We start from the raw sequence: 15,115 nt of genomic DNA on the forward strand, positions 1-15,115 counted from the left end.
TATCACATTAAATGTGTCAAAACAAGGTTCAGAAACACATAATATATGATATAATTCAAAATAATTCAAAACCTTTTTGTATATAGCTGGGGAATTTTGTATTTACTCCTATATTCCTCATTGTGAGTCTACTAAAAAGTGCTAAATGCCACGTTCTTCTTTAATCTATGTGCCACTGCGCTGTCTGCGACAGTGGGTTCTTTTTTCTTTTAGCCTTACTGACCAGTTTCATATAAAGCTCTGCTTTAATGACACCACCTTCTTAATAATCCCTTATTTAAAATACTCTCATAATATTTTTTTCCTTAGATCTAAAGATGTCTAGGCTGTCACAAACTGACCTAAATACGTTTCCATGTTAGAAAAATATGCCATTCTAAAATCTAAATCCTTTAGTTATTTAAAATAGTATCTCTGCATATGGGGTACTTCACAACGATGTTTTTCTGATGCTCTATTCCAGTTTTCAAAGCTGAGCATAGAGATCTGTACCTCTGTATTGTATGATCGCCCTACACACGCCAATTCCACCGCAGCTCACTTAGTAACCAAAGATCTGTGCTGATTGAGACCATCAACAATTGGAACCCTTGAAATCAACACCCGCAAGCATTGTATAGTAATTAGGCACAGAGGGAGATAAGTAGAAATAGCGGGCCATACTATGGTTAATCTTTTGTGTGCCTTCTATAGATTTACTAACACGCTCACTAGAGTAAGTAGGTTTATCATATAGATATAGTAGATATACTCATATCTTCCCACCAGTCATCAATATGTGAATCAGAAGATCTATTGTTTTTTTAAGGTTTTTCATTATCTACCAGATGTATTGCTTTAACCTTGCTTTAAAAACACTGAAATACATTTTAATAAGGTGAAAACATAAAAAAACAACTTAATGTATGGCAGTGCAAAAAAAACCACTTTTGGTGGCCATTATGTTTACAAAGGCTCCGATGTACAAACTGTTTTTTATAAATACTTTTTCTGTGTTAGATGGATCGTACATACCACTGTATATTAAGTTGAAAATACATTTAAATATCTCCACAGCAGAAAATTCATTATAAAAAGTTGGTAATAGAACAATTGATTTTCTTTGTTTTGACACAAAATACAGAAATACACTAGGCACTATTTGATTAGATGTTGCAAATAATACATGTAAACACAATTATAAATGAGCTCTGCTATGCATGGACGGAAATATGAGCTGTCCGACAAAATGAGAAATGAGCTTACCTCATACTCAAAGTCTTCGGTTCTCTCTCCATCAGCAGGCAAGCTAGAAAGATACTCATTACCTTCATAAAATTCATGCTCCATTGGATGAAGAGAATGGCAGCTATGTGGGAGAAGTTGGTGCGAGAAAACCATATGAGACAATGTTCTCTTTTTTAATTAAAAAAATGACAAATTTATCTTTGGCTTTCTTGTTTCAAGGGGTTAGGACGGGTTGCAAATCTAAAGAAACACTGAACAAAAAGATATGTTTCTTTTCATTTACTGTACACTTAGAGAAGTCATTTTCATAGCTTAAATTGGATTCCAGGCAATGATCAGTGCACCAAATCAAAAGAAATCTTGCACTGCATTTATAACAAAGGCACAGCAATGTTCCACAGCTACAGGATTCCAATCCTTCTTCTTGAACACTAGCTTGTCTGCTAATGAAGCCATGTCCACAATTCATATAAAAAAAAAATGCACAAACGTGCGCACAATAACTTCAATAAATACAGCAGTACAAAATATTGAAATCTGCCATTATGGCTTAGGCATTAAGTTCTAAAAAAAAAGTACTTTCTAGTCTCTACGTGGTGCTTGAAAGCATGATCAGGAAGAATATCTTCTTATTCATTTTTACATTCTGAAATAAGTTTTGGGTAATTGTGTGCATACTATACAATGCCCAGCATGAGTCTTTTTATAGGAAGGAGCTATAGGATTTTTTTGTTTGTTAAGCGTAGCTGTACACTTCCTTGTCTTGAAATTTATAAGGTGCTATCACCAGCTGGGAACTCTAGCTTGATACAGTGTCAGTCCTAGATGTTAAATCAACCATCAATAACCAAAAAATATTGGGAAATGTTCTTACCTGTCGGAGAGAAGAAAGGGGCAAATGTCAGGAACAGGAGGAGTAGATGGCCGGAGTTTGGCTAAAGCCATTATATGTTCAAAGGTAATGTCGGTCTGTGTGCTGACATTAACAAGATGTACCTCCTGTGAGCTTCCATGAGCTCTATTAGCAGGTGCTCTTCTTAAAACCTGAACTACTATTGGTTCCTTAGCATTTCGCAAAGCTTCAACTGCTTCTTCATGAGTAGCTTTGGAGAGATCCTTTCCATTGACCTATTAAAAACAAACAGAATTCAAACATTAAATGCATTTTACAACCTAACACAAAAATACCCCATATTAAAAAAGTAATTATAACATGGGATTGCGCTATTACATTTATATTGCAAAAATCTAAAATAAAGGGTTAAAGAATAAAGATCTTCCTTTATAATCTACTTCAGAAACTGTAGTTATTTTATGGAGTATGTGTTTTATGCCTCTTGGTTCTTCCTGAAACAATGCCTAATGTTATCTTAAAGAAACAGTAAAGACTCTTAACAAGGAAGAGTTACATTTAATTATATGCTGTATATAAAGACTGCATTAATGTTGTTCTCTGATTTTCTATAATAAAAATAAGTATAGATATTTGTGATCGCTTCGAACAGAAAGACAAACTGAAACCGTGATATTGCAATAAAACACACCATGCCTCAGACATTCAGGACTTCATCAAATTAGTTCAAGTTTCTTTTCATACAGTGCATACAAGTTTTGGAAAGCCACCAAAGGGCTATTTTTTCACACAACTTTTGTACAAAAGTATGCAGAACCAACCCAACACCATTATATTTTCAGCAGACAATGTCCATGTTGTTTGGACAGGGCCTGTCTAAGTGGTAGAAAACTAAGGCCTAAGGTAGATGAATGAGACAGGAGAGGCTCAGCAACAATGTGTAGAATTAGGTTTGGTGCATGCCAAAACACAATGTGTTCTTCCATACACAAATTACAAAAAATTAAAAAGGATAAAAAGACGTGCATGTGAGTTGGTGAGTTGGGCCACATCTTGGCTTCTTGCATGAGATGTGGATGACCTGCCCTATGTTTAGACATAGTTTAGACATTACAAAAAATAATTATATATATCATTATAAACACATTATCTATAGATCTTAAGTATGTTTTATCTAAAATTAGGAATAATAATTATAGATAACAGAACTTTTTAATATTACAGTAAAATATGTGCCATTCATGTACCGTATTTGCTCGATTATAAGACGACCCTGATTATAAGACGACCCCCCAAAATCTGAATATTAACTTAGGAAAAAAAGAAAAAGCCTGAATATAAGACGACCCTAAAGGAAAAAAGTTTTACCAGTAAATGTTAATTCATGTAAACTATTTTTTTTAATAAAAGCTATGATTGAGAAAAATATTTTTTTTGTTTTTATTTCTTGTATTTTCCAACCTGTCCCCCAGTTACGCACATCTGCCCCCAGGCTTGCCACTCCAATATGGCACTGTGGCCCATGATATGCCTTTTAACCCTCTATATGCCACTGTGCCCCATGGTATGCCTTTTGACCCCCTATGTGCCACTCTGCCTCCAGAAATGCCTTATACCCCTATATGCCACTCTGCCTCCAGAAATGCCTTATACCCCTATATCCCATTCTGGCATTTAGGGGGTTAAAATGCATATTATGGGGCAGAGTGGCATATAGGGAGGTATAAGGCATTTCAGGAGGCAGAGTGGCATTAAGGGAGTTAAAAGGCATTGTATAGAGCACTCTGCCTCCAGAAATGCCTTATACCCCTATATGCCACTCTGGCATTTAGGGGGTTAAAATGCATATTATGGGGCAGAGTGGCATATAGGTGTATAAGGCATTTCAGGAGGCAGAGTGCTCTATTAAATGCCCCCTTAACGCCACTCCAGAAATGCCCTATGCCCCCATTTAACACACACACACACACACACCCTATACCCCCATTTAACTAACACACACACACACACACACACTCTCCCCTCCCCTCCCCTCTCAGCCCTCTCTTACCGGTGCTTCCAGCCGGGGCAGCGGGTTGACGTCGCCTTCTGCTGCAGCCGGAAGGAGGTGGAGTTGGCAGCGGGGGTTTGTATCCGTCCGTCGCATATACTTTCCCTGGCTGTCAGAGATCAGAGTTCCCCGCACCGGTGCGGGGAACTCTGATCTCTGACAGTCGGGGAAGGTTTGCGCGACGGACGCAGACAACCCCCGCTGCTAGCCACACCTCCTTCCGGCTGCAGCGGACGTTGTCTACGCGGATCGCGTAGACGTCAACCCGCTGCCCCGGCAATACAGCAGGAAGCACCGGTAAGTGTGTGTATGATGGGGGGGGTGTGAGACAGGAGGATCCAGGTCCCCTGCAGCGGTGCGGGGGATCTGGATCTTAGTCTCCTAATCAGACTCTATTTGAGGTCTGATTAGAAGACGACCCCGATTAGAAGACGAGGGGTATTTTTCAGAGCATTTGCTCTGAAAAAAACCTCGTCTTATAATCGAGCAAATACGGTAATACAATTTAATGATTAGTTTTTTAAAATGTTGTTATCGATAACATTTATTGTTATACCTATTTATATAATAGAGAAGCCCATTAAGACAGTCACACATCATAAACATACTTTGTTAAGCTGAAGTCACTGTAGGCTTCTTTTCTCTGCTGGTAATGCATTTAACTTTTTGACCTTTAAATAGATCAGTCTTGTACATTTGATATGATATAAGCAGTTATGACAAAATGCACTGTACTAGAAGTTCATCAACATGCTGAAAGTCTTCTGTAAAGGTCAGAAGTATATAAATCATACGTTCTCCTAGGAATACTGAATACTTAATTGCATGTAACTAAAGGCAGTTGTCTTAGCAATTAGCAAAATGATGGGTATACTTAAAAGAATTTGTTTTTATTAGAAAACCAAAGTTAACAAACCGCTCCCTTTTACACCCACTTTTTTACCAACATTTCCTTTACTCCGACACAGGTAGCTTCACAAAGTAATTGGGGATTCACAAATCACTACTAGAGGAGCTTATTATAGAACTGAATTATGCTTGTGTTCTTTATTTATGGAGATTGGACCTACAAAGCTTGATATGACAAGTTACAATATACAAGAGACTTGACCACATCTGACTGCATTTTTCAGTGACTACTCATCACTACTCAAGATTAAATACTAGAAAGAAAACTTGAGAGGCTATAGCTATTGAATGCAGCATTTGAATCCCACCCAACAGTACTGGGTGGTAAAATCTCATTATCAACCTCCAAATTCAGATTATGGGGCCTGTGGAAGCAAACCAAGGCAGCAAGGTGAAATATATCTACTGTGTTGGAAATTACTAGGCAATAACAGAAATAGCCATATTTGCATATCTTTTCACACTCGTCATTATTTTAGATCACTCAGGGTTTGGCACGCAACTCTACAGAATGTTTCTTTAATAATTACAGGAGACTTGTGTCTTGTGCTGTCACAATATAGCGTATTTGTGTCATTTATGCTTTCACAAACATTCTGCTATGTCTTGTTAAATAAAAACACTTTATCTAAAAGCAGAGTCCCTTTTTTCTATGCTTTGATGCAACAGCAAAACATGTAACAGCAGTTAGGAAAGAGAAAATAACCAATTATGCCCCTTCGAGTAACATTTATGGCTTTCATTAAATTCTAGAAAGCAATATTTCAGTAGTTCATTTCCAGGGCCATCTCCACCTTTATAGTATGTTGCTTGTGATCAAATAAGAAAACAGTAAAAAGCTATATAATCCATCTAGAACTGCCAATTATGGTTTTCATTACAACCTAATTATAGTATATAGCTTTCTGTTATCTGAGTCAGACGCAATGTCCGTGCTTCCTTATCCAAGGAATTGTTCCAATATGAAGTAATAGCTTCTAATTTAAGAACAAAGGTGAACTAAGTGTAGTTAATGACCAACCGATACAAGTAATTGCCTTCTTCATAATTTCCAGTCCAGAAAATTCACCAAGATGTACAATACTGCAATGCTAGATTATTGCTCTTAAACGCATACCCTTAACAATTATAAACACTAAGGCATTTAACAAATTGACATATAATTTTATGGCAAATTCCATCCTAAACAAGGTCTCATTCACCTGCGATGACATCATGTGTAAGAAATGAACCATCCATTGTTTTGAAACATTAAAACTGCAATTTAATGAAACAATATATCGGTTCTCCAATAAATTTCACTGTGGCTTTACAACATACCAATTAAAATCTATCGAGAAAGGACAAATGGCTTCTCTGTGAAGGGGCATTTGTTATGCTTCCAAACAGGACAAGACTGGGGATTAAAATGGCCCTAACGTTTTAAGGCTAGCGGCCGATAAATGACATATGTAGCGTGCAGCAATGAGTATCTAGCACACGGCCGCACACTAAGGTATCAGATCTGCTATGCATGCGTCAGTAAAGAGAGCAGCATCGCCTGGCCCCAACCCGACGGGCATATGACTAGGTTGCCAGATAGGAAGACTACGCCTGCTTTCAAAAGTGAATCATGTACAGATGTTCTATAAATGGAAATTTACAACAAATTCTGTTCATAACAACTATATATATATATATATTGGTTATAAATATAAGTGCAGTATTCTCATATCATAACCATGATTGCATTAAATGGAAAATTAATAATGCAATACACGGTACTTATGTGAATGCAACATATTTATGGAAAATGTGTGGAAATGTGGGGGGAAAAAAAGCCACAGTTGAGGGTCTGGGAATCAAGCAGAGGAGGGTGGGCAAGATGTGTTGGGGAAATTACCAAGTACACTCCTTTGAGTTAAGCATTATCAGCCAAAGACACATTTTTTTTATATAAAAGTCCACATATAGCTAGAAAGTATGTAGCAGGCAACTAGCATAAACCCCACAATGAATGGATCCCTTCTATTCTTCTTTTAGGAGCTTTCTATGAATCCCCTTTTGATGAATGCATGTTAGACAGAGCAAGACAGACTTGCTTATGATCGTTATATTAATATACTATTCGGCCAGACATGACCTCTCTGCTAAAAATTGCCAGGCTCCCCACAAAATAGGTAAGCAGTTATTACAAAATAGTCTTCTAATAGCCATAATTCTAACGAACCACTGAACACATTAGTTTGACCTTAAGGTGTATGAAAAGGGCATCTCTTTTATTCTACACTTGTTAAAATACTTTACTTCCTAAGAACATTCTCTTATGAGAAATATTTTTACTTCACCCAGAAATGATCACATCAGATTTAGTTAATCACAAATTCTCAGATAATGACACAAACACCTTAAGTGACACTTTACATGATCTATCTTTATAATATACTGTTCATTATGCATGGACAGAGTCAAAGGAACCGTACGCTTACTACCATTGAAACAGTTCAGAAACAGACAATGATATTCTTCACAATTTCCCTTTCAAACTAAGTGGTTTCAACAGATTGATGGCTGCATTCTGGCAAATTGCAGTACTCACACTTGTGCACTCAAGACTTTTAACTCTATGTGACTACATACGCAGTGAATAACGTTGCTTAAAAAAGGTTTTTGAACATTGCAGATAATACATGTTGGATAACTTATCGTCACAGTGACCTTCTCCATGAAATCTAAAGGCGCGTTAGTCTCAGTGTTAAGGAACTCAATTAAAATGTACAAAGACTCTAAGTGCCACTAAAAGTTGAACAAGTTTTATTCTTATCACACATATTCATTGCATAGACACTATTTTGCAAACCTCTTTGTAAATAGTTTAAGAGGTACATTATATAAAAAGTTAGCTAAAAAAGCCCCTAGACTAAGAATACAGTGGTATAAAAAAAATAAGGTTACCTCTCTGTTTTTGGATTTTTTTTTGGTAGATTGACTTCAGTGGCTATTTCTGATGTGTGTGTGTGTGTAACATAACATTATGACCACCTGCCTAATATTGTGTTGGTACCCCTTTTGCCACCAAAACAGCCCAGACCCGTTGAGGCATGGACTCCACTAGACCTCTGAAGGTGTGCTGTGGTATCTGGCACCAAGACATTATCAGTAGATTCTTTAAGTCCTGTAAGTTGTGAGGTGGGGCCTCTATGGATCGGACTTATTTGTCCAGCGCATCCCACAGATGCTCAATTGGATTGAGATCTGGGGAATTTAGAGGACAAGTCAACACTTTGAACTCCTTGTCTCCCTTAAACCATTCCTGAACTATTTTAGCTTTGTGGCAGGGCGCATTATCCTGCTGAAAGAGGCCAATGCCATCAGGGAATACTTAGTCTATGAAAGGGTGTACATGGTCTGCAACAATGCTTAGGTGAAAGACGACTGGCAGGACCCAAGGTTTCCCAGTAGAACATTGCCCAAAGCATCACACTGCCTCCACTGGCTTGTCTTCTTCCCATAGTGCCTCATGGTCCCATGTGTTCTGCAGGTAAGCGCGCACTCGGCCATCGGCGTGATGTACAAGAAAACACTTTTCATCAGACCAGGCCATCTTCTTCCATTGTTCCATGGTCCAGTTCTTATGCTAATGTGCCCATTGTAGAGGACGGAGGTCAGCATGGGTGAGTCTGATTGGAACCTATTGCTTGAGTTAAATTGGATTCCATTTGCTCTATAGGTTTAACACTGTATGCATCAATCTCTGCATTCTAAACTATTCAGTGGAATCGAACTAGTGCATTGACAGTTATATTGTAGAATTCAACAGTAAAATGAAAAAAGGACCCTGTCAAATCATATTTCATCCTAATAAGTATAAACCAGGAGTGTTATACACAAGGAATCATTTGAGATCCTAATTTTAAAGCAATAAAGATGCACAAAAAATGTATATGTTAATGGAATTAAATGCTTAAATCTATATACTGATGAAAATACTTATTTTCAAAATTCACTTTGTCATTAACGGTTATTAGCATTTTTGTACAAAATACTATATATATGTTTATACCTTTTACTGAAGACTTAAAGAATAAAAATGTATTTTCATTATATCAAATACAATATAAATTATAAAAATGTGCAAATTTCACTGTAAATGTCCAGGTATCATTCTGGTAAACAAACACAAGAGTCAATGATTTAGAAAATACTGTAAAATGAAGAAATCCTCTACAGCATAGTTTTGTATAACCATCCAACTGAATACCCATTCACCAACAACTCAGATCTTAAAAATGTTTAACTGCATGATCAGCTTTTCCTAGGTACTAAACAGCAAAATGTCCCTGTATCTTGCCCATTCATCTGCAATTGTTATATCCCATTCCTGTCGGAGAATAAGAATTGTTCATTAATAAATTCCAAAACTTCTACTGACCATTATTCTGGACCCAACAGATGAAACATTTCTCCTGTGCAATGAAATGACATTTTTCTCCTCTACAATAAATCCTTACATCTCAATTCTTAAGTAACCAGTGTTTATGGACCAGAATGATATGAGTGTATACTATTATACTTTATTATTAGCTATACATAGAACTATTGAATTATCCATCTATACGCACTTCACAGTCAACAGAACCTAGACCTTAGCTAGCAAGATTTTATGTGCTTGTCTCATCAAAACAATAAGCACTTGAGGCATTTTAAATTACTTTAAATAGATAAAATAATCACAGTAGAAGGCAAGTAGATGCTATCCAGTGTTCCATGTCAGTGTAAATTACCTTGAGTTTTAGACTATGTACATATAATCAGTAAAGATTATTGAGATAGTATATGAAAACCTGGAAATGCTGAAGTGTTATATTAACTTAAGCATTTACCAAGTTCATTTGTAGATCATCTAAGACAATTAAAAATGAAGATTAGCAGAGGAGGCATTCAACTGTAAATATGAAAAGCTTTGCGATGGATTTAACAAAGCTAAGATATAGAATAATTAGGCAAGTGTTTGGAGACTGAGGTCGTGAGTGCACAATACTGCTCAGTATAAAGTAAATGAAACAAAGTAATTCAGATAAACTGATTGCTTGTGAAAGACACAAGACCTATACTTATTAACCCCTTAATGACAAAATGCATTGTTTTCAATGGGTTTAGGGACCGCCCATTGTCCTTAAGGGGTTAAACATTTTTTGTTGGAGAATATAACAAGAATGAATATGGATTTTGGAATAAGCATTGTAGGCTAGATCTAAATATTTTTGCAAGAATCAGTAATGTGTAAATATGTGTTAACATTACCTAACTATTCTGCAGCGTTTCAGAAACCTTAATTTACCTACCCAGAAGAGCTTTTATATGTTGTGCACTATTCCAACTCCAGTATGCATCACACATTCTTATAGTATTGTAAACTTCTCCACCGGGAACACCTTGAAATTATGATTTAAAAATACTTATCTGCAAACACTTAATAAATCTAGCATTGTACCATGGTAGAGCCAGTTGTTCTTACTTACAGTATCCCTTTGACTTCACTTAAGTTCAAGAATTTTATTTCTAGTGCATACGTGTTTAAAGTCACTCACTTTGTAGCCTCTGACACTTCTACCAGAAATCTATTCCAGTTATCTACCCATACTGCAGAAGAAAAATACTTTCTCACAATACATCTGAGCAATACATCCTATGGTCAATTAGTCCAGCTTCTCTCTCACTTTTCATATATACCTCTCTTCTGTACTTTGTTTTGTCCCTTTATTATATTTAAGTGTTTCTGTAATAGCCACACTCTCTTTTGACTTAGCTCCAAGCGATACATATGTCAATCATCTAGTCTTTACCGATTATTTTTTCATGTTGTGAACCATGTTTACAAGATCAACTCCAGAGTTTGCATATGCTATTTATAAACAGTGACATCTGACAAGTTATCTTGAAATTATACAACCACCTCTATTTTCATGTTACTAATGCATCCATCTAGCAGGTTCCAAGTTAGGAATCAAAGAGCAGTACAAGCCCACACAGTTACAAGCCGATACAACAAGTAGCCAGATCCAGCTGAAACAACCAGGAACCTATTGTGGGTTAAATACAGGTTCACATTCCCAAATACACCCATCAGGTTAAGTTCCTAATGATAGCCTGTGCAGGCAAACATACTGAAATCCTGCCTGTAGTCAGTAAAGTAGTTTGGAAAGTGTAGGAGAGTGACAAAGTGGTTAATGGCTAGCTTATGAAAATAATAGGAAAAATATGATATTATTGTTATTATTATATATAAGATGTAGCAGCTCTCTAGCTAGGTACATTATTGTTTATGAACGACTATCGCCATTCAGCTACTTTAACTAAAAGATTCTACATTAGAAAATCATTAGTATTTTGTACCTGCATGCGAAATTCTGTCATTTAAGAAATCCAGTCTAATTCTAGTAATGAAGCAGTTTCAGTTAAGCTAGTTTAGGTTTTGTTAGTTGGGAGTAATATTAACAATCCCTTATTAAGTCAACACCTCCTATTCATTTATATTGAGACATATTAACACAAGACGCAAAATTATGTAGTAAAATCATTTATTTCATTTATTATTAGAAATGTTATATATATATATATATATATATATATATATATATATATATATATATATATATATAATATAAACACTAATTTTCAACTGCCAAAAAGACGGTTTGTTAAAACTTGTTTTAGGCAAAAGATCAAATTCTACAGTCAATAAGTCCTCTTGGTGTTATTGAAAAAGAAAACAAGTGACCCTTATCATCTGACCCCCTTCAAAAACAAGAGGTATCCATCAATGAACTGTCCATTCTAAGAATGATTTACGATTTCCAATCCATTTTGGAAAAACAAAGCAGGGGCATTTCACTAGACAGGTCAAGGTTTTCTCAAATTGTTTCCTTGGCTGAAGCAGGTTGAATTATCAGAAACACTTGCAGTTTCCATATTTTTGATAGCTAATAAAACAAATGGCAGCTTTCACATGCATGAGTGAAATATGTTAGTGCTTGTATCCTTGAAGAACAAAACCAGAGAAAGTTCTATCATGCATTTTGTGTCGTGCAGTACCATATGGTTTATGGCTACATCATTTCTATGCACAATATAATTAATCAGAGATACTACAATTCAAATGACAATGGAAAAATATACTCATGTTTTGCCTTCAAGGCTTCACTGAAAAGACTGGATTACATGCAAAGCAAAAATGTTCCACTTGTAGAGTACGTCATAAAGAGATAAAACTCTAGACGGAGACCATAGTAAAGAATATCGTGTAGTTCATACTTTGTTTAGACCTAAAACATTGAGATTTTGCCTTATGTAATATTTGTATGACTCTGGAAGGTGATGGTGCACTTGTACCACCAAGACATCACCGTGAAGTCACGGAAAGACACTTTGTAGTAGTTACTTGAGGTGCAGATAGGTTATCTGCACCCATAGGTCCACGGGTTGCTATTCAATTAAGATTCACCAGTCTTTTTGGAACATTTCTCCTAAATTCTAAGGTTGCTGTCAAACATTAACGACAAAAGCTATGTGCATATAATCTCCAAGGACGAACTTACTTGGACCTTAATCTTTAAGCATTTATGATATGCATGATTTTTTTCTTTTGGGTAGTGGGGAGCCAATGCCTTTTTTTTTTTTTACTCATGATGCCATTCGGCTCATTGCCATAACGTTTTCTAGTTTCTTGTTAAGCGTTTAAATTCATTGGTGGATTTGAATGAGCAGGTTAAGTCTCAAGATTAAATTTGATATAAAGTGGTAAAGGTAGTGTCTTTACCATAGTTACCCATGCCATGTTTAAGTTGCTCATTTTTTACCTCTTTGTACTAGAATATACTCCTATATATAAATCTCAGTTTGTTTAAATACTTTATTATTTTTTAGCTTATGTCTTGAAAAACTGGCCAGCAAAATATCGGTCATAATACTTCTCACATACTTTCACACTCAAGCTATCACCAAGCTTGTTATATTTCATCTGTACGTATTGTTCACTGTCTCATAAAAGAACAGGGAAAGCTTTAAAACTAGAATTAGCGGCATATTTTCTCTGCATGAAATCCCATTTGACTTCAAACTTGTGTAGTCAATCAAATCTCTGCTACCATTCATTTTAAAGCATGATCTGTGTCTTTCTTCCCAGTTCACTGCCGTTATTAGACAGGCAAAATATTTTTCCTCAGCTCTATAAATTGCTCACTGCAGGTTAATCCATGTACCTTTTTCATGATTAGCAAAATGTTCTTAACTTCAACAGCACTTTTTGTTTTAAGAAGAGCCTTTATTCAGAACTACCTACATATCTAAGAGAACACTGATATTCATTTAATCTGTGACAAAAATGTAATTAAAATATTACAAAAAAAAGAAACATAATAAACATGGGAGCATAATCAACAGTTGCTTCTCCATTGACTTACTTTAGTTTTAATCAGCTACAAAGTACAATTAGTAAATTATATTTATCCATAAAAACACAATTTATATGGAAATGCTTTGCATAGATATTACACATAAATTGACTTTTAATATTTTTTTCCAGTTATCATCGTGTTCTCAGTTTTAACCTCAGAAATGGTCACCATTAATTCAGAATATACATTAATCCACTAATAGATTATACTTCAGTCAAGTACAATCATAAGAAGGCTGCTCAATATTTCCCTTATATACGTATGGTCCATAAGACAGTATTCTTTACACGTATATATTGTACATATATTTCATTACATTCACGAAAACGTTGATTTAACAAAACAGAGGAAAAATGTTTAAAGAAACATATATTTTTGAATAAGATCGGCTACCTTTTTTTTTAATCAACTAATGAAAATAATTCCAATTTCAAACCTGTACTGTAAAATACTCTGTAAAACCTGGTAATACACAAAATAACTGAGTAATCAGGTGAGCGCTGCGACTGCTCGTTACATTACACTTTATTGATACATCAGATTCTGTAGTGCTGTAACAAAAGGGATATGAAAATATTAAAATGTTCAATATACAGAATGGACAATAACATTAGGTAAAGGAGAATCTGACAGAGCTATGTAGGGAATAAGAACAGCACAGGTATAAACCAGTAATGTTACCGTTTATCTGTATAATGCACTTACTTTTAATGGTGCATAACTGTATAAATTGCCAGGGCTAGCAAATTAACTCGAAATCACGTCATGTTCCTTGTTTATGTAAAGATACTGCTGCAGGCTGGTTAGTGAATATGTCTTATCTGTTTGCCTCGCCAAAACAATTAGCACTTGTGGCCTTTATGAAATTACTCTGCTGCGATAAAATGATCGCGGTGAAAATATTTGAGCATATTACGTTCCATTTCAGATGAATTTCTCAACATTTAATCAGTAAAGATTAATTAGCTGGCACCTGGAAAGCAATGAGACTCTGAAGTGCTAACTTTTATGTTGAGTGTGCACGTGGCTAACCTGTGGATCTTTAAAAACAATTTTAATTAAAAAGTACTAAAGAAATTATTCAACTGTAAATATTAAAAGCTCAAGGAAGGGCTTAGCATAGCTAATTAAGTGTATATTTAATTGAAGCAATATTTGGTTGTAATTGGTGTTCTGTTATGCTGAGGGAAACATGCAGACCCTCTGTGAAACTATATTACATTTCAAGAATGATATACAGAAACAATGTTTCAGGAAAGTGATACAAAGACTTTGGTTGTATTTGTTTACGGTTTATGTAGTGTATGATATCTTATACTAATTATGCTTTGTTAAAAGTTAAATTGATAAATCTACATAACCATTTACAAAAGTAGATAATTTTTATTGTATATAACCTAAACTCCTATTTAAGTAACTGGCATACCTGATAACTAGCCAGGGTAGGCTACCTGGAGCTCTCCCTCTTCTGGGGCAGTGGCTTCATACGGGGGTGTGGCTAGCCAAATAAAGGGGCAAGGTTAACAGAACATGGAGGTGGGGCTAGTCTTGCATGGGGCAGGGCTACCTACACTCATACAAGCAGAACGAGCCATAGACAGCCAGGAATGACTTTGGAGTAGGAGTGAAAGTGGGAGAGGT

At 35.7% G+C, this 15,115-nt stretch overlaps 1 protein-coding gene across 1 annotated transcript in view; it reads right to left on the bottom strand.

The window, feature by feature from the left end:
• LOC149302773 (PDZ domain-containing RING finger protein 4-like) overlaps positions 1–15,115 on the bottom strand; it is a 61,867-nt gene that overhangs the window by 18,991 nt on the left and 27,761 nt on the right. Inside the window, exons 2-3 of the mRNA XM_089482062.1 lie at positions 2,102–2,355; positions 1,246–1,348 (exon numbers count right to left, since the gene is read on the bottom strand). Coding sequence (XP_089338188.1) covers positions 1,246–1,348; positions 2,102–2,355 — 357 coding nt within the window. The remainder of the gene's footprint in view (positions 1–1,245; positions 1,349–2,101; positions 2,356–15,115) is intronic.

This window comes from Sceloporus occidentalis, unplaced genomic scaffold, assembly GCF_023333645.1.
Source record: "Sceloporus occidentalis isolate IW3139 unplaced genomic scaffold, rSceOcc1.0.p SCAF_17, whole genome shotgun sequence".
In the NCBI taxonomy this organism is placed as follows: domain Eukaryota; kingdom Metazoa; phylum Chordata; class Lepidosauria; order Squamata; family Phrynosomatidae; genus Sceloporus; species Sceloporus occidentalis.